This window comes from Mandrillus leucophaeus, unplaced genomic scaffold (assembly GCF_000951045.1).
Source record: "Mandrillus leucophaeus isolate KB7577 unplaced genomic scaffold, Mleu.le_1.0 Scaffold641, whole genome shotgun sequence".
Classification (NCBI taxonomy): Eukaryota; Metazoa; Chordata; class Mammalia; order Primates; family Cercopithecidae; genus Mandrillus; species Mandrillus leucophaeus.
The window spans coordinates 984809-1008652 of record NW_012106931.1 but is presented as its reverse complement, the minus strand read 5'-3'; the positions used below and the strand labels follow the sequence as shown (position 1 = coordinate 1008652).

The following is a 23844-nucleotide window of genomic DNA, read 5'->3' as shown; positions in this document are numbered from 1 at the left end:
ACTGTCAGTTTCCAGCAGGGATACTGAAACTAGCAGGCCATAAAGCTGTGTATCCTGGCTGGGCATCATGGTACGTGTCTGTAGTACCAGCTACTCAGGAGGCTGAGGTGGAAGGATCACTTGAGCCCAGGAGTTTGAGGTTATAGTGAGCCACGATCACACCACTGAACCTCAGCCTGGGCAATAGAGTGAGACTCTGTCTCTTAAAAACAAACAAACAGACAAACAAAAAACAGAATACAAAACAAACCAAAAAAACCCTAGGTATCCTTTGTCTCCCTGAGGCTATTCCCACTGGCACAATCAGTTCTGTTCCTTTAGTCTGTGCTAAAATCAGAAGAAAACCTAGCTGATAGTCCTTGTTACACAGGGACAGCCAGGACCTCGGGGCTGGAACACAGATTTTTCAATTAATTATTAGGAGGTGCAGCAGTGGGGAGCACTTCCTCAAATGTAGAGAAGCGTGTGCAGGAGTGTGTATTAGAGACGGGACAAGCAGATTCCATAATTCTACATTTGGCCTGCAGGGAGCAACATCTCTCTAGCAATGACCACACCACATACTTAAACAGATACTGCAGGAAATGCATTTAATTAGCCAAGGAATGAGAGTTTTGTTTTTAAAAATTAAAAAAAAAATTACATCAATATATTTCTACTAAGTAATTTCTAGTCCTGCATATTTTCATATAGAGATGTTGCTATTTTTCTATTTACCGTGCTAGGTGCATAGTGAGCTTTTAACAAATAAACACTTATGGATTGTTCAGTTGGCTGAGAATAACTCAGACTTGCCTGAGGCATGGAAAATACAGGGTGAGAAGAGGAGGAAGTACCGATTGGTAAATGTGCATGGAAAAGCACTGCTACAGTTTGAATGTTTGTTCCCTCCTAAACTCACACTGAAATTTAATTACCATCCCAGTAGTTTGCAGGATTAAAAAAAGAAATTTGATTGCCATTGTAACAATATGTAGAGGTGGGACCTTTTTTTTTTTTTTTTTTGAGACAGAGTTTCACTCATGTTGCCCAGGCTGGAGTACAATAGCACAATCTCAGCTCACTGCAACCTCCACCTCCCAGGTTCAAATGATTCTCCTGTCTCAGCCTCCTGAGTAGCTGGGATTACAGGCATCCACCACCTCACCCAGCTAATTTTTGTATTTTTAGTAGAGGTGGGTTTCACTGTATTGGCCAGGCTGGTCTCAAACCTCTGACCTCAGGTGATCCGCAAGAGGTGGGACCTGTAAGAGGTGATTAGGCCATGAAGACTGTCCCTTATGAATGGATTAATGTCATTATCAAGGGGGTGAATTTGTTATAAAAGAATAAGTTTGGCCCCTCTTGCTGTCTCAGCCACTGTTTGCCTTTCAACAGTGGAATGATGCAGCAAGAGGGTCGTTGCCAGATGCCAGCACCTTGATACTGGACTTCTTAGCCACCATATCTGTGAGCCAATACATTTCTGTTCCTTATAAATTACCCAGTCTCAAGTATTCTGTTATAGCAGCACAAAGCAAATGAAGACTAGCACTTTCCTGTCTGCTTAATAGCTTGCCCAAGAAAAACAAATGCATTTGAAAATTTATGAAAGATCTCTCTCTAAAAGCAAGCCATGATTAATTGTTTTAAAAAAAGGAAACAGTAATCTTGGTTTTATAAATATTCCTCTTAAATTCAAAGTTAATCCTTCATATGTATTAGAGAAACAAGTTCCAGGTTTATGCATGTTATGCATGTTTAAAGTTTTACATTTAGACTCAGCCCTGTCAAATGCATTTATTCCAAACTGACTCAGCCCTCTCCCCAGCTAGATTCTTCAGAGACTGTATGAAGCTGTCAAAGTCCACTCATCACTGAAAGGAGCCACTGAGATTAGTTTTGGCAGGCAGCACTGAGCAAAGAGCAGGGCACCCCGGCCTGGGCTTGGTCAGCCTAGCAGCAGATGTGCATGTGTTCTTAGAGGCAATAATCTCCTCTTCCCACAGAACAGGTTGTGGGCTCCCAGGGACTTGCACCTTTTGCTGGGACTTGCCCCAAAGCCATCTGTCTATCTCTCAGAACTTCTTGGTTTTCCAAGCAGCAAAGTATGAGCACCTTTACTGCCAACAGTGTCCAAGAGCACCCTGATCCCAGGTGGACCCCTTTTCTGGAGGCCAGTAGCCTCAGGTAGCTTTGGAGGGTGGGCCTGCAGGGAGAGGGGCTAGGCAGTCTGTCTGTCCATGAGTGAGGGACAGACACACTCCTCAGCCCCCTGGAGGGTGGTGGTCTTCCACAGAAGCTACAGATTGGCATTTCAGCTTCACTTCCAATGACACTGAGCCAACCAATGACCACTGGCCTCATCACAGGCCCAGGTTCCCCATCTGCCAGTGTTCATGGCCACATTGCTTCACAGGCTGAAGTCTCTGCAGGGAGAGGAGACAGCGAGGTGACTGAAGCAGGGGCAGCTGGGAAGGAGACATCTGTGATCTCTCGACCAGCAGGAACACTGCCTCCCTACCCAACCAGGTGTACATAATGCAGGAACCAGAGTGGCTTTCCTTCACTCCTGAGCTTGTTTTGTTTGTGTTTGTTTGAGACAGGTCTTGCTCTGTCACCTTAGCTGGAGTGCAGTGGCACGATCTCAGCTCACTGCAGCCTCAACCTCCCAGGCTCAAGCAATCCCCTCATTTCAGTCTCCCAAGTAGCTGAGACTATAGGCATGCACCACCATGCCCAGCTATTTATTTTATTTTATTTTATTTTATTTTTTGTAGAGACAGGGTTTTGCCATATTGACCAGGCTGGTCTCAAACTCCTGACTTCAAGTAATCCTCCCGCCTCAGCCTCTCAAAGTGCTGGGATTACAGCCATGAGCCACTGTGCCTGGCCCACTCCTGAGGTTGTTATGTGTCCTCTCGGGGAGGCCCCAGCATCACTGCTGGCCCCAGCTCCCAGCCAGGGCCCTAGGTGCACATGCAGGAGGGACATGGCACATCATTCTGCCCTCGCAAGGTGCCGAGGCTGTGAGTGAGCTCACCCGAGGAGGAGGGGAATCAGTGGGTGACCCCACAGCCAGGGCCTGAGCTCAGGAAAAGCGGCACTGTGGCAGGTGTGTGGTATGTCAGGAACCCAGAAGCTGCTGTCCTAGGCCCCTTTCCTCCCTACACCAAGATGTGGTGTAAATGAGGGGCCTCAGCTCAGGGACATTTTGCTGAGTGTCAGAAACAAAGGGATAGTCAGGAAACCCTGGGGAAAAGGGAATGTCAAGGTGGGTAGGTGAGGCCTTTCTACATGAGGACCAGGGGCAGGGCAGCAGAGCCCCAGAGAGGTCCAGTGGGCACCAGGGAGGGCTGCCATCTTCCTCTGTGGGGCAGGCCCTGGCTGACAGCACAGTGGTAGATAGCCCCTCCCCACCCCACTCCCCAATCAACGCAAATCTCCACATACAACCAGGTCCTGTCCTCACCTCACCATGACAACCAGCACCCAGCTCGGGCCTGCATGGCCCTGGTGTGGACCCAAAGGTGGCGTGTGGGGTGAGGGCGAGGAAGGCAGCGTCCATGTCCTTTGAGGGCAAGGCTGGCCCCGAAGTGGAGCTCTGGCCCAGAGGAGAGGCAGGCTCCAGACCAGAGAGGCCAGGAGCCAGTAGAGTGAGGCCTCCCTCTGCCACCCCTTCGCCTCCCGGCCCATCCAGGGGAGACTTGGGAAGCAGGGGAGGAGCGCCCATCACTTTCCGCCCCGGGAGAGCACTGAGGGGGCTCCAGGCTGGGTGGCCATGATGTGGTAGATGGATTCCCGGAAGCGCTGGTCCCTGCTGAGCCGCTTGGCCACCTCCTTTAGCTCCTCCATGTTGTTGGCATCCAGCTGGGAGGTCATGAAGGACTGGGACGGCTTCACTGGGAAAACAGGAGCCCGACAGTCCTGTAAACAGTGCTCCCTCCACAAAGGCCTGGCCCTGTCCCCAGCCTCACACCACCCCTCACTCCCTTATGTGTGCCAAGCTTCTTCCAGCCCCTTCCCACCCACGAGCTTCCATATCCTTTGAGAAACCCAGGGCCCTGAGAATTCACCCGTTTGCCCAAGGATGGTGGGGCCAGGTTCAAGGCCACACTATCCAGCCTCAGAGCTGGGCCAACCCTTCTGGCTCCCCATGTTGCCCTCTTCCTGCCTTGTCACCACCCTAGCAGGGCACGCAGACAGCCACACTCACTGTCATTCCAGGAGGTACTAGACCGGCGCCGGTGGAAGCGGCAGCTCTTGATGCGGCGAGTGGCTGCCTTATGGATGTACACCGAGTTCTTCATGATCACGGGCATCTTGGCCTCCAGCTCAGCATTCCGGATGCACTCTTCAAAGAATCCTGTGGTGGCAGGGCCAGGAAGGGTGCGGTTCGACTGTATCCTTACCCTCAGCCGGTCCCTCCCCTCCCAAGGATCCTGGTGAGGTTGAGTAGGAAATATGCTGACCCCGTCCCTTGAGATTCCAGAGCCACCTGCTGAAGTGGACTTTCTTTGCCTTTCAAACCACAATCTGCAGCCATCTCAGGGCAGGCCTGCTGAGAACAGAGCTCTGAGCTTTTGATAAATGGAAGAAGCTCCGGCTTTCCCCCCACCACAGATCCAACAGCCACAAGAAAGCAGTGGTGCTGAGATGCATGCAGGCAGGTAACTGGAGAAGAAACCCTTCAACAGCCATAGAGCACCTCATGCATAGAAGAGCCTGTATGGGGTTCCTGGCTCTACAGGGCCGGGATCCCATCTGGGGCTGAGTGCCAAGGTTGGGGGCCGGGACCCAGAGGCAGAGCTTACTTTTCAGATGGCTCACGTCAGCCCGCATCCTCTCCTCCTTCTCCTTATTCCGCACCTTGGAATTCAGCCCCTGTTCCAGGCTTCGCAAGGCCCCCTCTGCCTCCCGGAGTCGCCTCTCCAGGTCCATGCGGACCTTCACCTCAGCCTGAGGTTGAGGAGAGGGAAATGAGAAGGAAGTCAGGTCCTGGAAGCAGCTGCCCTCTTCCCCGGAAGCCTTCCCTGGTCACCCCTGGCTCAATGGGCTTGGATGGGAGTTATCACATCCTGCCTCTGAGTATTACCCTTTGAACCAGATGGACTGGACTTGGCACCTGCACCCAGCAGGTGTCTGTCAATGATGCAGCAGACTCACTGCTATCCTTCGTGGTGGTTCCATCCCCCGTGCCTGGCCGTCCGGTCAGACCGACAGAGATAATTCATGCAGCTACCCAGTAAAGTACAGGGGTGGGACAGGAGTCTCCAGGGGAAGGGAAGGGCCCTGGCACCAGCTGCTTCCAGCAGGCCAGGTCACAGCACCTTGAGCTCCCGCTCAGCCTGCTGCTTCTCTGCTGTCAGCTCCTGCAGCGAGTTCTGCAGTGCCTGGGACTGGCTGGAGTAGAACTCACGCTCCTCCTCCAGGGCCCGTGAGCGCTCCTCGTTCTCCTTCATCCTGTGGGGACAGAAAAGGCACTTACTCAATGCTCACTCGCCAAATGGGATTGCCAATGGGTGGACAACTCCCCTTAGAGACCAAGCTGGAGAAACCTTGAATCCCAGGCTTCATGAGCTCCTGAACTTTGTGAGTCCACGCACCCAGGGGATGAGATGGATGGCGTGGTCAGTGCTGGGAGTCCTAGGTTTACAGTCAGAAGACTGGAGTCCTGGGTCCAGAGCTTGCTAGTTCTGTGACCTCAGAAAAGTCATATAAGCCCTCTGAGGCTCCATTTCCTCATTTGTAAAGGGGGCTTAAAAACTTGCCCAACTTTCCATAAAGCATGGTGACAAGGACCTAGTAACTCTGCATGGTTCACACCACTGCACGAGATAATTATCAAGCCAGTTTTGGGTAGTGAAAGTTCTCTTCCCACTTTCCTGGTGGGAAACGGAGTCCTAGGCAAAAGGAAGTGAGTGAGCCCTCCTTGGTCAGTGCCAAGTAGAACCCAAGAGTCCGGGTGTCCAGTTTGGGGAAAGTCCCCAGACCCCAAAGCCGATGGTGTCCTCAGGGGTTGGGGCTCCCTCACCGCTTCTCTGCCAGGAGCTTCTCCTCTAAGAGCTGCTGCATCTTCTCCTCGATCTGCTGGAGGTTGCTATGGAGACCCCCGCTGGGAGGGGGCTGCTCACTCTGATTGGCCAGTGTCTGCCGGTGGTTCTCATTCTCCTCCAGCATTTCCAGGGTTTTCTTCTTCTCTATGGAGAGTTCCTGGCATGGAGGGAGGGAAGGAAAAGAAAAGCCCAACTTAGGTTCTCCAAGGTGGCTGCCCTCACCTGCTTTTCCGTTCTGGGGAGTGACCCACTCCTCAGTCCTCTGTGGCTGCTGAAATGTCTTCATTCTTCTCCAGAGCTAAAAGGCCCCGATCTCTCCCGCAAGAGGGCAAGATTACTCCTCCATCAAGAGCCATAAAGGAACCCAAAGTGCCTTCCAGTGAAGACAGCACCTACTGGAGCGGGGTCGCATGACCTCTGGGGTCCTGGTTCCTCCAGGGCTGAGTGAGGAGACATATTGGGCTTACGTGAAAAACACCCAACAGGAACCAGCCCAAGAGCAGATGCAGATGCTCTCACAAACAGAGCGAGGCTGCAGTGAGCTATGACTGCACCACTGCATTCCAGCCTTGGCAACACAGCTAGAACCTGTCCCCCCACCAAAAAAAAAAAGATGTCCTCTCCATTTGTGAGACTGGGATCTTGTACTAAATGGCATTACACAGAAGCAGAGTTGAAAACATCCATGGGAACCACCTCCCATGATGTGAAACAGGGAAACGTAAATGAATAAAGGCCCCACAAGCTCCAAGGCTCCAGCCAGTCAAGGGAGACAAGAAACCTTTGCAGCCTTGATGGTAATTCATGGATACAGCACAGATATGGTCTATATACCATAGGTGCCAGGCCCACTTCAGGGGATGGGCTTGGAGAGACCATGAAGACATAGTCTAGTGAAATTCACAGCTTGGAATATACACCTAGCATGTTAAGTCCCATAAAATATGTACAAAATGCCATGGGAGCCAAGAGCTCAGAGTAGATACTTGCCTAGAAAATCAGAGAAGCTTGACTGAGGAGATATTTGAGCTGAGTCTTAGAAGGGTGTGAATAGAAGTTCTCCAAGCAGAGAAGAGGTGGAAATGCTACACTGTGTAGAAGGAACAGTATGGACAAAGGTGTGGAGCATGACAGAGTTTGCTTCCTTGGGATACCTGAGCTCCACGGTTTGGAGCAGGGGTTGGGAGTCTTTGTGCGGGGCGTGGAGGGGCAGCAGAGGGAAGAGTGAGGCGAGAGGGAAGGGGAGGCTGGGGCCAGAGTTTGCACTTGCTTGCCATGCTAAGGAGTTTGTACGTTGTCCTTGAGGCATGTCACCTCCCCTCCCCATCCCAGTTTCTGTGGTATCAGATGATGGTGACCTGGCAGTTGATTTCCCTTTATGTTCAATGTCACTCAGGAGCAGCTAAGTAAACAAGACACAAGAAGGAAGTGGTGGCCAGGCGCGGTGGCTCATGCCTGTAATCCCAGCACTTTGGGAGGCCGAGGCGGGTGGATCACGAGGTCAGGAGATCAAGACCATCCTGGCGAACACGGTGAAACCCCGTCTCTACTAAAAATACAAAAAAATTAGCCGGGCATGGTGGCAGGCGCCTGTAGTCCCAGCTACTTGGGAGGCTGAGGGAGGAGAATGGTGTGAACCCGGGAGGCAGAGTTTGCAGTGAGCCGAGATTGCGCCACTGCACTCCAGCCTGGGCAACAGAGCGTGACTCTGTCTCAAAATAATAACAACAATAATAATAATAATAATAATAAAAATATAAGCACCAGAGGTGGATTTCCTGAGGCCATGGTAATAGCACGGACAAGCCTGAATTTGTCCTTTTGGGTCTGAGAACAGACACTTCTTGCTTTGGGCCTCATGCCTGTACTGGAGCTTTCAATGACCCATAGAGAAGAGATCCTTTAGATCAGCACCCCTCCATGCCCATTTCTCTTACAGATCACCCCCTGGCGAAACACTGCTGGAAAAAACAGTGTCATGTGGTCCAACCAACCAGCCCGCCACCTGGTCAACTAACCCACCAGCGGCCCCTCACCTCCAGCGTCTGCTGCAAGGACTCCGTGAGGTGCCTCAGTTCCTTTTTCTCTTGTTCTACACCCTTAAGGCATCTTGCAGTCAGTTCCAGCTCCCTGTGGGGACAGAGGGCTGAATATGGCAGTGCCCCTCTCCCCACCCCCCACCAATCACCTCTGCACATAGAAATGCTTTTGCTTCACTTCCTGTTGGGACTGAGAAGGGCTCTTGAATGGCCAGACCCTCTGCACAGCTGGGCCCTGACAGCAGCAGTAGGGGCCTGGAGCTGAAAGGAAGTCCTAGCCACATGGGGTTGGAGTCACTTCCTCCAGGTACACATGCATCTGTCACCTGGAATAAACCTAGGGCCACCCCACAGGCAGAGGGAAACACTGGAGAAACGAAGGGGCCCCAGCCTCACCCTGTCTTCTCTGGACAGCACTTGCTAGAACCCATGGTCATTCTGACATCGAACATGGCTAAGGCCTCTCTCTGGGGTAACACGCTCCTTGCTGCCTTCTTCACAAGCTTCAGTCACCTTAGGCTTTTACGCTAGTTTTCCCTCATCCTACTGGGAAAGTCTTTCCCTTCTCCTGCCCAATTTTCTAAATCCTACTCACCTTTCAAGGCCCATCTCAATCAGCCCTGTATTCAAGCCCACAAGGATCATGCATGTGTCTCAATTCCCATAACACGGGAAATCTGCATGTTTCCTGGGTGTGAATCTTGTTTCCCCAACCAGATCATATGTCCACTCTTCAAGGGAGTGGACTTGTCTTCTATTCCTTCTAGTACCTGGCAACATTCTGGAAGCTGAGTAGGTGCTTGGCTATTTACTTAGTAACAGCCTCTGGGTTTTTCCCTCCTCAAAATACATAGTTAATTGACACCCTTGGATAAGGCTGTTATAAGAAAACTTCTGGGTTATCACTGATCATGTGTGGTGATGATAATGATGAGGATGAGGATGAGGATGATGATGATGACCACCACCACCCACGGCAGTAGTCTCCACATTTCTAGAGGCTGCCTCAGAATCACCTGGGGTGTTTTTAAAAAATATATAGATTTCTGGCCCAGTGCGGCAGCTCACGCCTGTAATCCCAACACTTTGGGAGGCCAAGGTGGGAGGATCATTGAAGTCAGGTGTTGGAGACCAGTCTGGCCAACATGGCAAAACCCTGTCTCTACTAAAATTACAAAAATTAGCCGAGCACGATAGTGCATGTCTGTAATCCCAGCTACTCAGGAGGCTGAGGCACAAGAATCACTTGAACCCAGGAGGCGGGGCTGCAGTGAGCAGATCGCACCACTGCACTCCAGCCTGGTGACAGAGCGAGACTCCGTCTCAAAAACAAGCAAACAAACATAGATAGATAGATAGATGGATAGATAGATAGATAGATAGATAGATAGATAGATAGATAGATAGATGATAGATAGATAGATAGATACAAGTATATAGATATATATACATATATAGAGAGAGATTTCTAGGCTCTACCTTCAAGAGATTATAATTCAGTAGGTGATTACAATGTACAACTAGATTTACAAACAATACATGGTACTAAAGATCTCAAGTGACACATTCCCAAAAAGGACTATGTAGGAAAGACAGCGAATGGTGAGGGTCTTGGCCAACAGCAAGCATCTCTAGGCCAGCATGTCTTGTCTGGCCCTGGGTGAGAGAGGCTTTCATGAAGGCAAGGGGCTTTGTGGCTTGGAGGGATGCTCCGATGCCTTATGCTCTAGTGGACAGAAATGACCCCGTTTGTTTGGGGCAGAGGAGGCTGCAGATTCTTCCGGAACACCCACGCCTGGAGCCTTGGAAGATAGACTCAAACTGGGATAGAGCCTGGAGCCTTGGGAAGATAGCGTCTCTGAGGTGGGGGCCTCCTCAGGTCTGACGGGGAATGTGGGCTCTGCATGCCCTAATTTAGTGGCGCTCCCAATTCCCGGGCACCACCACCACCTCTTGATCTGCTCCTGCTCCATTCTCAGCTCCTGCACCACCTCCTCGAACTGCTGCTTCTCGGCCTCCAGCACCTGGTTAAGGCGCTCAAGCTCCTGAAGAGACCAGAGAGGAAGAGAAGAGTCACAGGCAGCAAAGGACCCCTGAGATCAGGACCCCCCCACTCTATCCCAAAGGACCCTCTGGGATTTGGCACAGCTTGGGGCATGTGCTGCACCAGACTGGGAATTAAGTTCTAAGGCCCACTGGCACCACTCAATGACATGTAGTCTTGACAAACCCCAGATCCGTGATGAACTGAGCCCACTGAAAACACATTTTGCATGCTGAAGACTGGGTTTAGGAACACTCCCAATGTTAGTCCCTGTGGCTGGAGGAAACTAGAATTCTAAATGTCTACTCCGCAGGGCAGCTTCAGTCACTGCCACCATCGGGCAGGTTGACTGTCCCTCACACCCGGAGAAAAGAGTGGTGAGTGTGTATTTCCATTCAAGATCCCTGGAGTGATGTCTGTTGGAAGTGGCAAGGAAAAGCTATTCCCAACCCCAAAGTCAGAGAATAAGGACTCTTTTTTTCTCGAGGTACCTGGGAAGCAATGACTCCAGGTGACTTCGGCTTCCCTCTGCTCTGGCCCCAAAGTGGAGGAGAACTAGAAAATGCAAGACAGGCCCCAGGGGACCAGACTTGCCCCTTCAGGAATCCCAGGAAGCCCAAGTGTTTTCCCAGCAAGTATGTGTCCTCCAGGAGTCCTATTTTCCTGGGGTTCAGTGGCAGGTGGCATGGGGGGCACATTTCATGTAGTTTGGCTTGAACCATTTTTGTGACAACTGCTTTGTTCCTCCACATTTTACACTGTGGGAGGATATTATTTCCACATTCAATTCCTTTCTCATCTTCCAGCTCCAAATTCCACTCTCATTTTCACCTGGGGGCTTTGTTCCCAAATTTAATGGAAACCCCACTGGGGAGAAAGGCTGTCTACATGGAGAAGTTGCCATGGGCCTTGAGGAGATGCAAAGAAGGAATAAAATATGAGGCAGAGGAAGGAGCCTGCATTCAAATCCTATGACCTCCATCTCTAAACTACTTGCCCAAAGAGTTGCTATTTCTTTCCCTTCTAATCATTATTGGCACTTTGGGCATGGATCACCGGTTACAAACTGACCTCAGTCTGCCAAATGTTGTCACCACCAAGGCTGCTCGCTGCTCACTGGTATTATTATTAATATTATTTTTAGAGATGGAGTCTCTGTCACTCAGGCAGAGTGGCACTCACGCAGTGTCACGATCATAGCTCACTGCAGCCTTGAACTCCCAAGCTCAAGCCATCCTCCTGCCTCAGCCTCCTGAGTATCTGGGACCATGGGCTCGAGCCACCAAGCCCAGCTCTCACTGGTATTCTGATGCCCCTTCTGGGCACACCGCATGGCCACAGTGCACCTGCTAAAAGTGAGTGGGTCCGTAGGACTAGCTAAAGCCAATGGAATGAGAGCAGAAGTGGGTTACTTCCAGGCAGTTGCCTTTAAGAGGCAATAAGTGATGTGCTACGTTCCCTTCCGCCTGCCATGGCAACCAGTGTCTATATGTGACACTGGTTACCATAGATAGACATAATATAAATGTATACCATATATAGATACCATATATAGACATAATATAAATATAATTAAAATTTTATTTTATTTTATTTTATTTTATTTGAGATGGAGTCTCACTGTTGCCCAGGCTGGAGTGCAGTGGCACAATCTCGGCTCACTGCAACCTCCGTCTCCCAGATTCAAGCAATTCTTCTGCCCCAGCCTCCTGAGTAGCTGGGATTACAGGCACTCACCACCACACCCGGCTAATTTCTGTATTTTTAGTAGAGATAGGGTTTCACCATGTTGGCCAGGCTGGTCTCAAACTCCTGACCTCAGGTGATCTGCCTGCCTTGGCCTCACAATAAAATTTTCTCCCTATAGACTCTAACCCCTGTTTGATGAAATAAGAGTTTGGAGCATCAGAAAAGTTTGAAACTCCCTATTTTATTCATTCTCAGTAGCTAACACATGATATTGGATATTGCTAATGATGATAAACCTCTTTATAGCCTCAGATTCAACAAACCTCACATATTCCCTCTCCTCAGTGGGCTCTGCCGTTTAGAGGCCTGGGGAAATTACTAGCTATAAGCATCCCTGGGCTTACACCGGAAAAATCACAGAGGCGCCCAGCTTTTTTTTTTTTTTTTTTTTTTTGAGACAGAGTCTCACTCTGTCACCCAGGCTAGAGTGCAGTGGCACAATCTCGGCTCACTGCAACCTCCGCCTCCCTGGTTCAAACAATTATCCTGTCTCAGCCCCCCTAGTAGCTGGGATTACAGGCGCACACCACCACACCTGGCTAATTTTTGTATTTTCAGTAGAGTTGAGGTTCCACCCTGTTGGCCAGGCTGGTCTCGAACTCCTGACCTCGGGTGATCCACCCACCTTGGCCTCCCAAAGTGCTGGGATTATAGGCGTGAGCCACCATGCATGGCCAGGCGCCCAGCTCTTATGGGTCTGAGGCCTCTGCTGCTTCAGAAATGATCACCCTGGACCCACCTGGAGGCTCCACCCCATCCCTGGAAAGCCCCTTTCTCTAACTCTCCAACTTGCAAGTATTTCCCATTACTTAATACTACGCTGGGGTATCTTTTCGCAGTTGAAAATGGGGGGAGCATCAATGATTAAAACCCATTCCTTCCCTCCCTGGCATTTAAGTGCCTCGTGACACCAGCAGATCCCAGCTATGCCTCTGAGAAGCAGAAAGTGAATCTGATCCACCTGAAAATAATATGGCAAGACAATCATTTGGCTTGGAATGATTGGAATCCCCTTCTTTCCCCAGTTGTCCCAGATATATGCGATAAGGTGCTTTTCTACCTGAGTCTATACTACGTGTGCCTGGGCAGCATTTATTGCTCTGTTAACGGGCCAGAGAAACAGGCACCCATGAATCAGAACCCTCCAGGGTCAAAGGAACTTTAAAGGCGATTGAAGTCTCCATCAGATGCTTTGATCTGCTCGGTTTTCCTGCCAAGAGATGGTCCAAGCTCTGCTTGACTGGCTCTCATGACAGCCCACTTCACCCCTGAACAACCCTGATAAAAGCGTTTTCCTTACAGGCTAAACCCTCTGCTATGCTCAGCACTGCCACTCCCTGACAGCTACAAATACAAAAGCATTTATGAATAATGAAGATTTTTGTTGAAAGTTTTGTGGGGCTTCAATGAGAGCGTTCTATTTCATTCATGGAGCAAAATTCCCCTCCAAAATCTCATAAGCCATCTCTGTCCCTTGCCCAAATTTTTTCTCCCTTCAGCAGCTGCCTGGCTTCCTGGGCCTTTCTCTCTGTCTCAGCTATACTCTCTCCTGAAGCCCCTCTTCTCAGCTAGGAAGCCTGCATGTCCCTGTCACCAAAATAAGAGCTAGGGAACACCTCTTAGCAAAACAAAACACAGGCAAAGCCAAGGATAGCAGCCAAAGCCTGGCCACGCTGGGCTGCTCAAGCACACCTAGGGGAGGAGGCACCCCATTTCCACCACCAGCTCTACTTGAGCCAAAAGCTGCTTCCCTCATAATCCTTCAGTGGGTACGCCTCATACCCCTTAAGGCCATAAAACAAGACTAACCTTTTTTCTCTTCAAGTATTTAAAAGAGCAATTCTGTCCTCAAGTCTCCTCGCCTCCAAACCAAATAATTCCTGTTCACCACACTTCACAGGGCATGATTTCTCATCCTCAGTGAAACTAATTGTATTCTTGAAAAGAATGCAGTGACATAGACTCCTGATTAGGAAGACTTAATACAGTAAAGATTCTTTCCAATTAATTTACAGGCTCAATGCAATTCCAGTAAAAACCTCAGCGAGATTTTTTCTTATAATTCTATTAATTCATGCCACACATATTTATTGTCTAATATGTTTCAAGCATCTGCCAAACTATGCACTGAGGACATGAAGATAAGCAAAAACAGATGTATCCTTGCTCTCAGGGAGCTCACAGTCTAGTGCAACTATTAATAAAAATCAGGGCCAGGAGAGGTGGCTCATACATGTAATCCTTGCACCAGCGGAGGCCGAGGTGGGAGGATTGCTTGAGCTCAGGAGTTCAAGAGCAGCCAGGCCAACATGGCAAACTCCATCTCTACTAAAAATAAAAATACAAAAAATTAGCCAGGCCTGGTGGTACAAGCCCATAGTTCCAGCTACTTGAGGGGCTGAGGCAGAAGGATCCCTTGAGTTCGAGGGACAGAGGTTGCAGTGAGCAGAGATCACGCCACTGCACTCCAGCCTGGGTGACAAAGTGATGGATGCCCTGTCTCAAATAGATAAATAAATAAATAAATAAATAAATAAATAAATAAATAAATAAAATAAATAAAATCAGACCAGGATTTTAGATCAAACTCAAACATCAAATATTACCAAAATAATCAGATACATTAGAGTAGCATTACAAACCAAGATACATGATATGCAGGGCAGGGACATGGTTCTATGTGGGGCTACCCTGATGGGCGCGAGGCAGGTATGCCATGTGAGGTTTGGGGAGATCAGATGATTCTTCAGCTGACAGATGAAGGTGAATCAATAGAAGGAAAAAGAAGGAGCATTCCAGGCAGAAGGAAAGGTAGGTACAAAGGCCCTGTGGAAACCTGCTGCCCTGAAAGAACCAAGACTGGCCCACATGGCTGGGCCCAGAGTGAGAGTGAACAGGATGCGAGGGAAGCTGGATGGACTGACAGTGGCTGTCATTTATTAAGCACTTCCTATGTTGCAAGCAGTATGTATGCAACCCTCCCAACAGCCCTACCATGAAGTACTGCCTCAGTTCAGAGAGTGCTGCCCGTGCCTTCTGTCTGTCTGCACTAGATCCAAGGCAATCTAGACCACTCCCACTCCCCTGCCCCTCCCTGCTTCATTTGCCATTTATGTGCAAACGACTCCCATGTTGATACCTGTAGTCCCTACTCTTGGTTGAGCTCCATCCTCTTATATCCAACTCTTGGCTTCACATCTCCAGCCAGATATCCAAAGATATCACAAACACATGTCCAAGAACAAATTCATGATCTTCCCCACCAGAGCTTGTGATCTTCCAGTGCACCCTGTCTCAGGGAATGCACCACCATCCACTGTTTATGCAGGTGAGAAACTTGGGAGTCATGCTTCACCCCGTCCTTCCCCTCTCTAGTCTTTCTCATTCTACCCTCAAGTCCAGTTCGTATTACCCCCCACCCCCAACCCCCACTCTAGAACCCGCCAGGCAACTTCTCTTCATCTCACTGCCCTGCTCTGGTTCACACTGCTATTAGGTCTTGCCTGGACTAATGTAGTGGCCTCCCACCTGGGCTCTTTGCACTCTTTCTGGCCCCTCTTCATCCTTTTCTCCATATTGCAGCCAACATCACTATTTAAAATAGAAATCGCTGTAATCCCAGCACTTTGGGAGGCCAAGGCAGGTGGATCACCTGAGCTCAGGAGTTCGAGGCCAGCCCGGGTAACATGATGAAACCCCATCTCTACAAAAAATACAAAAAATTAGCTGGGCGTGGTAGTATACACCTGTGGTCCCAGTTACTTGGGAGGCTAAGGCAGGAGGATCACTTGAGCCCAGGAGGTCGAGGCTACAGTGAACTGAGATTGTGTCATTGCACTCCAGCCTGGGTGATAGAGGGAGACAGCCCTCCCCCTCAAAAAGGAAATCAAATCACGTTACCCACCCTTTTTCCTTACTCCCTGCTCAAAACCTTCATTGCTTCTTCTTGGTCAGTAAGAAGGATCAAAAATAGAAGATTATTTAAATAAAACATCACATATAATGAATCAGTACATTGCCATTAAAATTGATGTTTTCAAAGATATTGAATGACATGAAAAATGTATAATGTTAATGAAAGTATGATGAAAAGTATAATGAAAAGGCAGTCCATAAAACTAAATATCCAATATGCTCATAATTATATTTAAAATATACCATATATAAGAATAGTATATAGGGAAAAAAAAGACTAAAATGAAAAACACCGAAAAGTTTGGTGACAGTTGTCTGTCAATTATGGGATAAAGGATAAATTTTATTTTCTTATTCATGTTTTACAAATTTTCTACAAAGAGCATGATATCTACAATTAAGGGAAAAGTTATATATTAAGGAGGAAAAAGAAAGGGAATTGAAGAACTTCAGTTTCCAGCTCAGCATGTAAGGAATTTAGAAGTTGTCACTTCATTCTAATAAGTAAAAAGCTGAACAAGCCAGATGCAGTGCCTCACGCCTGTAATCCCAACACTTTGGGAGGTGGATCACTTGAGCCCAGGAGTTTGAGACCATCCTGGGCAATATAGTGAGACTTGTCTCTAAATAAAATAAATTTAAAAACCAAACAAACTGAAAAATCAGCAAGTCTTCTTGTATTATCAGAGAAGTGAGGTCTTAAGAAGGAATTACCCAGTCTCAGGTATTCCTTTATAGCAATGCAAGAATGGCCTAAGACACAGACACAGAGAGTCACACTAATGAGGCAGAAACTACCAGCAGAAACCTCCATGGGAACCAGTACTGGAGTAGGAAAACCTGAACTGTAATTGACAAATTGCTGGAGGTTCAGTTTGAAGAGTTAAAACTCCAGTGGGCGCCAATCTTAGGGTGGTCTCCTCCCTTCTGTGAGTTATAACTCCAGGAGCCCTACCAGGTTCTCAGTGAATGTAAAGGGAAAGCAGCCATTTGGAAATGCAACACAGCATTCTGTTTTTTTGTTTTTTTGTTTGTTTGTTTTTTGAGACAGAGTCTTGCTGTCACCCAGGCCGGAGTGCAGTGGCGTGATCTTGGCTCACTGCAACTTCTGCCTCACGGGTTCAAGCGATTCTCCTGCCTCAATCTTCCATGTAGCTGGGTCTACAGGCATGCACCACCATACCCAGCTAATTTTTGTATTTTTAGTAGAGACGGGATTTTGCCATGTCGCCCAGGCTGGTCTTGAATTCCCGACCTCAGGTGATCCACCCACCTTGGCCTTTCAAAGTGCTGGGATTACACTGTGCCTGAGCCCATTCTGTTCTTCTTTACAAAGCCTGCCATACATAAACTATTATATCAGAGCCTAACCTGTTTTATCAGAATGTAACCTACTTGGGAGAAGGGAAATACCAAATTCCAGCCCACTGTACCCATGCTGTTCTGCCTAAGGTGGAGGAAAGCACTGAGAAGCACATTAGGTTCACAGTCCAAAGGCGCAACTCACCAAAAAGCTAAGATCTAATCATAGGACTGTAGAATGCTTCCCCTCCCACTGCAGCTCACCACCACATCACTAAAGGTCTATTTACACACACAACTCCTTTTACCCAGTACATCATGGCTGGGGGAAAAATAAAGGGCATTCAACAAAAAATCACAAGGCATACTAGAAGGCAAAAAACACAATTCAAAGAGGTAGAGCAAGCATCAGAACCAGGTCAGATATGGTAGGAATGCTGGTATTATCAGACCAGGAATTTAAACACAAACTATGATTAATATGTAAAGAGCTTGAATGACAAAAGTAGACAACATGCAAGAACAGATGGATAGCATAAGTAGAGAGATGAAAATTCTAAGAATAAAAAAGAAATGCAAGAGATCATAAACACTGTAAAAGAGTGAAGAACACCTACGATGGGATCATTGTGAGACTGGACATGGCCAAGGAAAAAAATCTCTGAGCTTGAGGCTATGACAATAGAAATTTCCAAAACTGAAAAGCAAAGAGAAAAAAGGCTGGGAAAAAAAAAAAAAAAAAAAAACAACCTCAGAACAGAATATCGAAGAACTGTGTGACAACTGCAAAAGGTGCAACATGTATAATGAGAATAATCAGAATAAGGACTAGAAGCAATATTTGAAGCAATGACTGAGAGTTTTCCCATATTAATGTCAGACATCAAACCACAGATCCAGGAAGCTAAGAGAACACCAAGTGAATAAATGCTCCAAACAAACCATACCTAAAAATTTCATATTTAAACTTCAAAAAATCAAAGATGAGGAAAAATACCTTAAGAAGCCAGAAGAAGAAAAAATTACATATTGAAGAAAGAAGATAAGAATTACATCTGATTTTTCCTCACAAACCATGAAAGCAAGAAGAGAATGGAGTGAAATATTTAAAGTATTGAGAGAATAAAACACCAACTTAGAATTCTGTACCCTGTAAAATCATCCTTCAAAAGTGAAGGAGAAATACTTTCTCAGACAAACAAAAACAGAGGGAATTTGTTGCCAGTAGACCTGCCTTGCAAGAGATGTTAAAAGAAGTCCACAGGGAGAAGGAAAATGATATAGGTCAGAAACTCATATCTATATAAGGAAAGGAAGAGCATCAGAGAGTGAATAAGTGTGGGAAAGCAAAATAAATATGGCCTGGGAAGGATTCCATACTTTCATATTTGAGTCCTTGTGGATGAACTGTAACCCAGCTTAATAGACAAAATTGAAAACCTAACTTAATAGTATGCAGCTGTAACAATAGCGGAGCGTTGCCAATCCCAGCGGCCATACTTCAACCACTCATAGACTGCTGAATGTCCAAACTGCATTCAAATAAAGCAAATGCCAAGCTGTAACCAATCTTGCTGCTTCTGTACCTCACTTCTGATTTCTGTATGTCACTTTACCTTTTTTGTCTATAAATTTGTTCTGATCACAGGCACCCCTGGAGTCTCTGTCAATCTGCTGTGATTCTGGGGGCTGCCTGATTCACGAATCTTTCATTGCTCAATTAAACCCTTTTATTTTTTATTTTTATTTTTATTTATTTTATTTTATTATTTTTGAGATGGAGTCTTCCTCTGCAACACAGGCTGGAGTACGGTGGCACGATCTTGGCTCACTGCAACCTTCGCCTCCTAGGTTCAAGTGATTCTCCTGCCTCAGTCTCCTGAGTGGCTGAGACTACAGACATGCACCACTACGCCCAGGGTCTTGCTGTCACCCAGGCTGAAGTGCAGTGGTACAATCATAGCTCACTGTAACTCCTGGGTTCAAGTAATCCTCTGCCTCAGCCTCCTGAGTGGCGAGGACTACAGGCATATGCCACTATCCCTGGTGAAATTTTTTCTTTCTCTCTCTCTTTTTTCTTTTTTTTTTGGTAGAGACTGGGCCTTGCTGTGTTGCCCAGGCTTGCCACGAACTCCTGGCCTCAATCAATCCTCCTGCCTTGGCTTCCCAAAGTGCTGGGATTACAGGCATGCACCACTGTGCCCAGACCACAAATATAAAAGAATAGAAATCATGTAATGTCTGCTCCTAAACCAAAGTGGAATTGTGCTAGAAATCAACAACAGAAAGTTAGCTGGAAAATCCGCAAAATACTTGAATATTAAAAAACACATTTCTAAATAACACGTGTGTCAAAGAAGAAATATCAAGAGAAATGTAAAGATACCTTGAACTAAATGAAAATACAACTCATCAAAATTTGTGGAATGTAACAAAAGCAGTGCTTTGAGAGAAATGCATAGCACCAGATTAATATATTAGAAAAGAAGAAATATCTAAAATCAATAATCTAAGCTTCCACATTAGGAAACTAGAAAAAAAAAGAGAAAATTAAATCAAAGGTAATCAGAAAAAAAGAAATAAAACTTAGAGCAGAAATCAATGAAATTGAAAACAGGAAATCAACAGAAAACAAAATCAAAAGTCAGTTCTTTGAAGAGATAAATAAAATTCGTAAGACTCTAGCTACACTAAGTAAAAAGAAAGAAGACACAAATTATTAATATCAGAAATGAAAGAGGGGACATAACTACAGATACCACAGACATTAAAAGGATAATAAAGAACTATGATGAATAACTCTATGCCAACAAATTTGATAACTCAGATGAAGTGGACCAACTCCTTGAAAGACACAATCTGTCAAAACTTACACAAGAAGAAACAGACAATTTGAATAGGCCTATATCTACTAAATAAATTGAACCAATAATTAATACCCTTCCAAAACAGAAAGCACCAGGCCCAGAGGGGCTCACTGATGAATTCTACCAAACATTTAAGAAACTATACCAATTCTCTACAATCTTTTTTTCTGAAGATAGAAGCCAAGGAAATGCTTCCTAATCCATTCAATGAGGCTAAAATTACCTTACCAAAACCTAATAGAGACATTATAAGAAAACTACAGACTGGCCAGGCACAGAGGCTCATACCTGTAATCCCAGCACTTTGGGAGGCCAAGGTAGGCAGATCACTTGAGGCCAGGAGTTTGAGACCAGCCTGACCAACATGGCAAAACCATGTCTCTAATAAAAAATACAAAAATTAGCCAGGTATGGTGGCACACACCTGTAATCCCAGCTACCTGGGAAACTAAGGCACGAGATCCCTTGAACCTGGGAGGAGGAGTTTGCAGTGAGCCGAGATGGTGCCACTGCACTTGAACCTGGGTGACAGAGCAAGACTCTGTCTCAAAAAAAGAAAAAAAGAAAGAAAAGGAGAAAAAGAAAACTACAGACCAATATCTTTCATGAACACAGATGCAAAAATTTTCAACAAAATATTAGCAAATCAAATCCAGCAATGGGCTAGGTGAGGTGGTTCATGCCTGTAATCCCAGCACTTTGGGAGGCTGAGGCAGGTGGATTACCTGAGGTCAGGAGTTTGAAATCAGCCTGACCAACATGGTGAAACTCCGTCTCTACTAAAAATACAAAATTAGCCGGGCATAGTGGCTTATACCTGTAATCCCAGTTACTTGGTAGGCTGAGGCAGGAGAATCGCTTGAACACAGGAGGCAGAGGTAGCAGTGAGCCAAGATGGCACTACTGCAACTCTAGCCTAGACAACGAGACTGAAACTCTGTTTCAAAACAAACAAACAAACAACAACAACAACAAACAAAACCAAATCCAAACGAATAATACATCACAACTAAGTGGAATTTATTCCCACGTTTACAAGGTTGGTTCAATATTTGAAAATCAATTAATATAATCCAGCATATCAACAGGCTAAAGAAGAGGGAAAAAAATCATATGGAAAAAGCATTTGACAAAATCCAACACCAATTGGTGACAAAAACTCTCAGCAAACTAGTAATAGAGGGGAACTTCCTCAATGTAATAGAGAACATCTGCAAAAACCTATAGCTAGCATCATACTAAATGGTGAGAAACTAGAAACTTGCCTGATAAAATCAGAAAGGAAGAAGATAAGGATGTACCCTCTCACCAGCGCTTCTCAACATTGTACTGGAAGTCCTTACTAATGCAGTAAGACAAGAAAAAGAAATAGAAGGTATACAGATTACAAAGAAATAAATAATACTGTCTTTATTCACAGATGACATGATTATCTATATAGAAAATCTGGAAGAATTGACCCCAAAATTTCCTGGAATTAATAAGTTACTGTAGCAAGATTGCAGGATACAAGATTAATGTACAAAAGTCAATTATTTTCCTATATACTGGCAATAAAAAGGTGGAATTTGAGATTTTTATTTTCTTTTGAAGATAGAGTCTTGCTCTGTCAACCAGCTGGAGTGCAGTGGAAATTTGAAATTTAACAACACATTACCATTGACATTAGCACCCTCCAAAATGAAATACTTATGTATAAATCTAAAAAAAGTACAAACTCTATATGTAGAAAACTACAAAATGCAATAAAAGATATCAAAGAACTAAAATGAAGAGATATTCCATGTTCATAAATAGGATGATTCAATATTCAGAAGATATTCTTTCCCAACTTGATCTACAGATTCAGTACAGTCTCAATTAAAATCCCAGCATGTTGTTTTGTGGAGACTGACAAACTGATTCTAAAGTTTATATGAAGAGGGAAAAGACCTATAATAGCCAACTCAATATTGAAGGAGAAAATTGGAAGACTGACACTACCCAACTTTAAGACTTACTCTAAAGTTACAGCAATCAAGACATTGTGGTATTGATGAAAGAATAAACAGATATATAAATAGAACAGAATAGAGAGCTCGGAAACATACATAAATGTAGTCAATTCAACTCTGACAATGGGGCAAAGGCAGTACAATAGTATTGCAAAAGATAGTCTTTTTTTTTTTTTTTCTTTTCGAGATGGAGTCTCGCTCTGTATCCCAGGCTGGGGTGCAGTGGCGTGATCTCAGCTCACTGCAACCTCTGCCTCCTGGGTTCAAGTGATTCTCCTGCCTCAAACTCTTGAGTAGCTGGGATTACAGGCATGCACCACCACGCCTGGCAAATTTTTGTATTTTTAGTAGAGATAGGGTTTCACCATGTTGGCCAGGCTGGTTTCGAACTCCTGAACTCACGTGATCCGCCCACCTCGACCTCCCAAAGTGCTGGGATTACAGGCATGAGCCACCACACCCGGCCTAAGATACTCTTTTCAACATATGGTATTTGAACAACTGGACAGCCACTTGAAAAAGAAAAAAAGATTCTATTCACAGACCTTAAACACCTTTCACAAAAATTAAATCACAATGGATCATAGAGCTAAATGCAAAACACAAAAGTATAGAACTCCTAGAAGATAACATAGGAGACAACCTAGGTGATGTCTACAGAAAGTTTTTCATCAAGGTGATGAAAATCTATGGTGCTGACTTTTTTAGACATAACACAAAATGCATGAGCTTTGAAGGAAACAATTGATAAGATGGATTTCATTAAAATTTAAATTTGGTGCTCTGTGAATGACATCAAGAGAATGAGAAAACAAGTCAGAAACTAGGAGAAAACATTCCCAGACACATCTAATAAAGGACTGTTATGCAAAATATACAAAGAACTCATAAAACTCAACAATTAAAACAATGGGCAAAAGACCCAGACATCTTAGCAAAGAAGATACAAAGATGGCATGCCAGGCACAGTGGCTCACATCTGTAATCCCAGTATTTTGGGAGGCCAAAGTGGGAGGATCACTTGTGTTCAGGAATTCAAGACCTGCCTGGGCAGTAGAGCAAGACCACATCTCTACAAAGTGTTGGGAGCTGAACAGGCCAAAGGGAGCGTGACCAACTCAGCATTCCACTGGAGGCTGTATGATCAAGCAGCAAACTGTTTATCGTGAATGCAGGATGTGAGCAAACTCACACTGTGCCTGCCACCGAAAGGTTTGCTGAGGGACATCACTCCCTGGCCGTGGTTCCTTGAAGTTATCTATTGAGAAATCTAGCACCTATTGTTCAAAGGATGCAGTCTTGCAAGCCTGCTGTGAACCAAACAGCCAACTGACAATTACCCGACAGTCACCCCCACTTTCTCGCTATCTCTTTTGCCTAATAAATACGGAGGGCTGTGTAAAGCTCAGGGCCCTTGTCCACTAGAGGCAAGGTGCCCCCTGAGCCCTTCTTCCAAATATACTCTTTCGTCTCTTGTCTTTTATTCCCACGTTCGCCCCACTTTGTTCATTCCACCAGGAATCGTGGCAGGCTACAATAAAAAATAAAAAATTAGCCATGTGTGGTGATGCATGCCTGTAGTCCAGCAATTTGGGAGGCTGAGGCAGGTGGATCACTTTAGCATGTGAGGCTGCAGTTAACCATGATCATGCCACCGCACTTAACCTGGGAGACAGTGTGGGTCCCTGACTCAAAAATACATGTGTGTGTGTGTGTGTGTGTATGTTTTTTGAGATGGAATCTTGCTCTGTCACCCAGGCTGGAGTGCAGTGGCATGATCTCGGCTCACTGTAACCTCCGCCTCCCGGGTTCAAGCAATTCTCTGGCCTCAGCCTCCCGAGTAGCTGGGATTACAGGCACACACCACTATGCCTGGCTAATTTTTGTATTTTTAGTAGA

General features: G+C 46.2%; 1 protein-coding gene across 1 annotated transcript in view; it reads right to left on the bottom strand.

Annotated features, from left to right (window-relative positions):
- Positions 1–3633: 3633 nt before the first annotated feature.
- PLEKHD1 (pleckstrin homology domain containing, family D (with coiled-coil domains) member 1) overlaps positions 3634–23844 on the bottom strand; it is a 44658-nt gene continuing 24447 nt past the window's right edge. The window contains exons 7-13 of the mRNA XM_012000898.1: positions 10025–10119; positions 8072–8165; positions 6014–6192; positions 5310–5442; positions 4794–4938; positions 4196–4345; positions 3634–3881 (exon numbers count right to left, since the gene is read on the bottom strand). Coding sequence (XP_011856288.1) covers positions 3712–3881; positions 4196–4345; positions 4794–4938; positions 5310–5442; positions 6014–6192; positions 8072–8165; positions 10025–10119 — 966 coding nt within the window. The 3' untranslated portion in view covers positions 3634–3711. The remainder of the gene's footprint in view (positions 3882–4195; positions 4346–4793; positions 4939–5309; positions 5443–6013; positions 6193–8071; positions 8166–10024; positions 10120–23844) is intronic.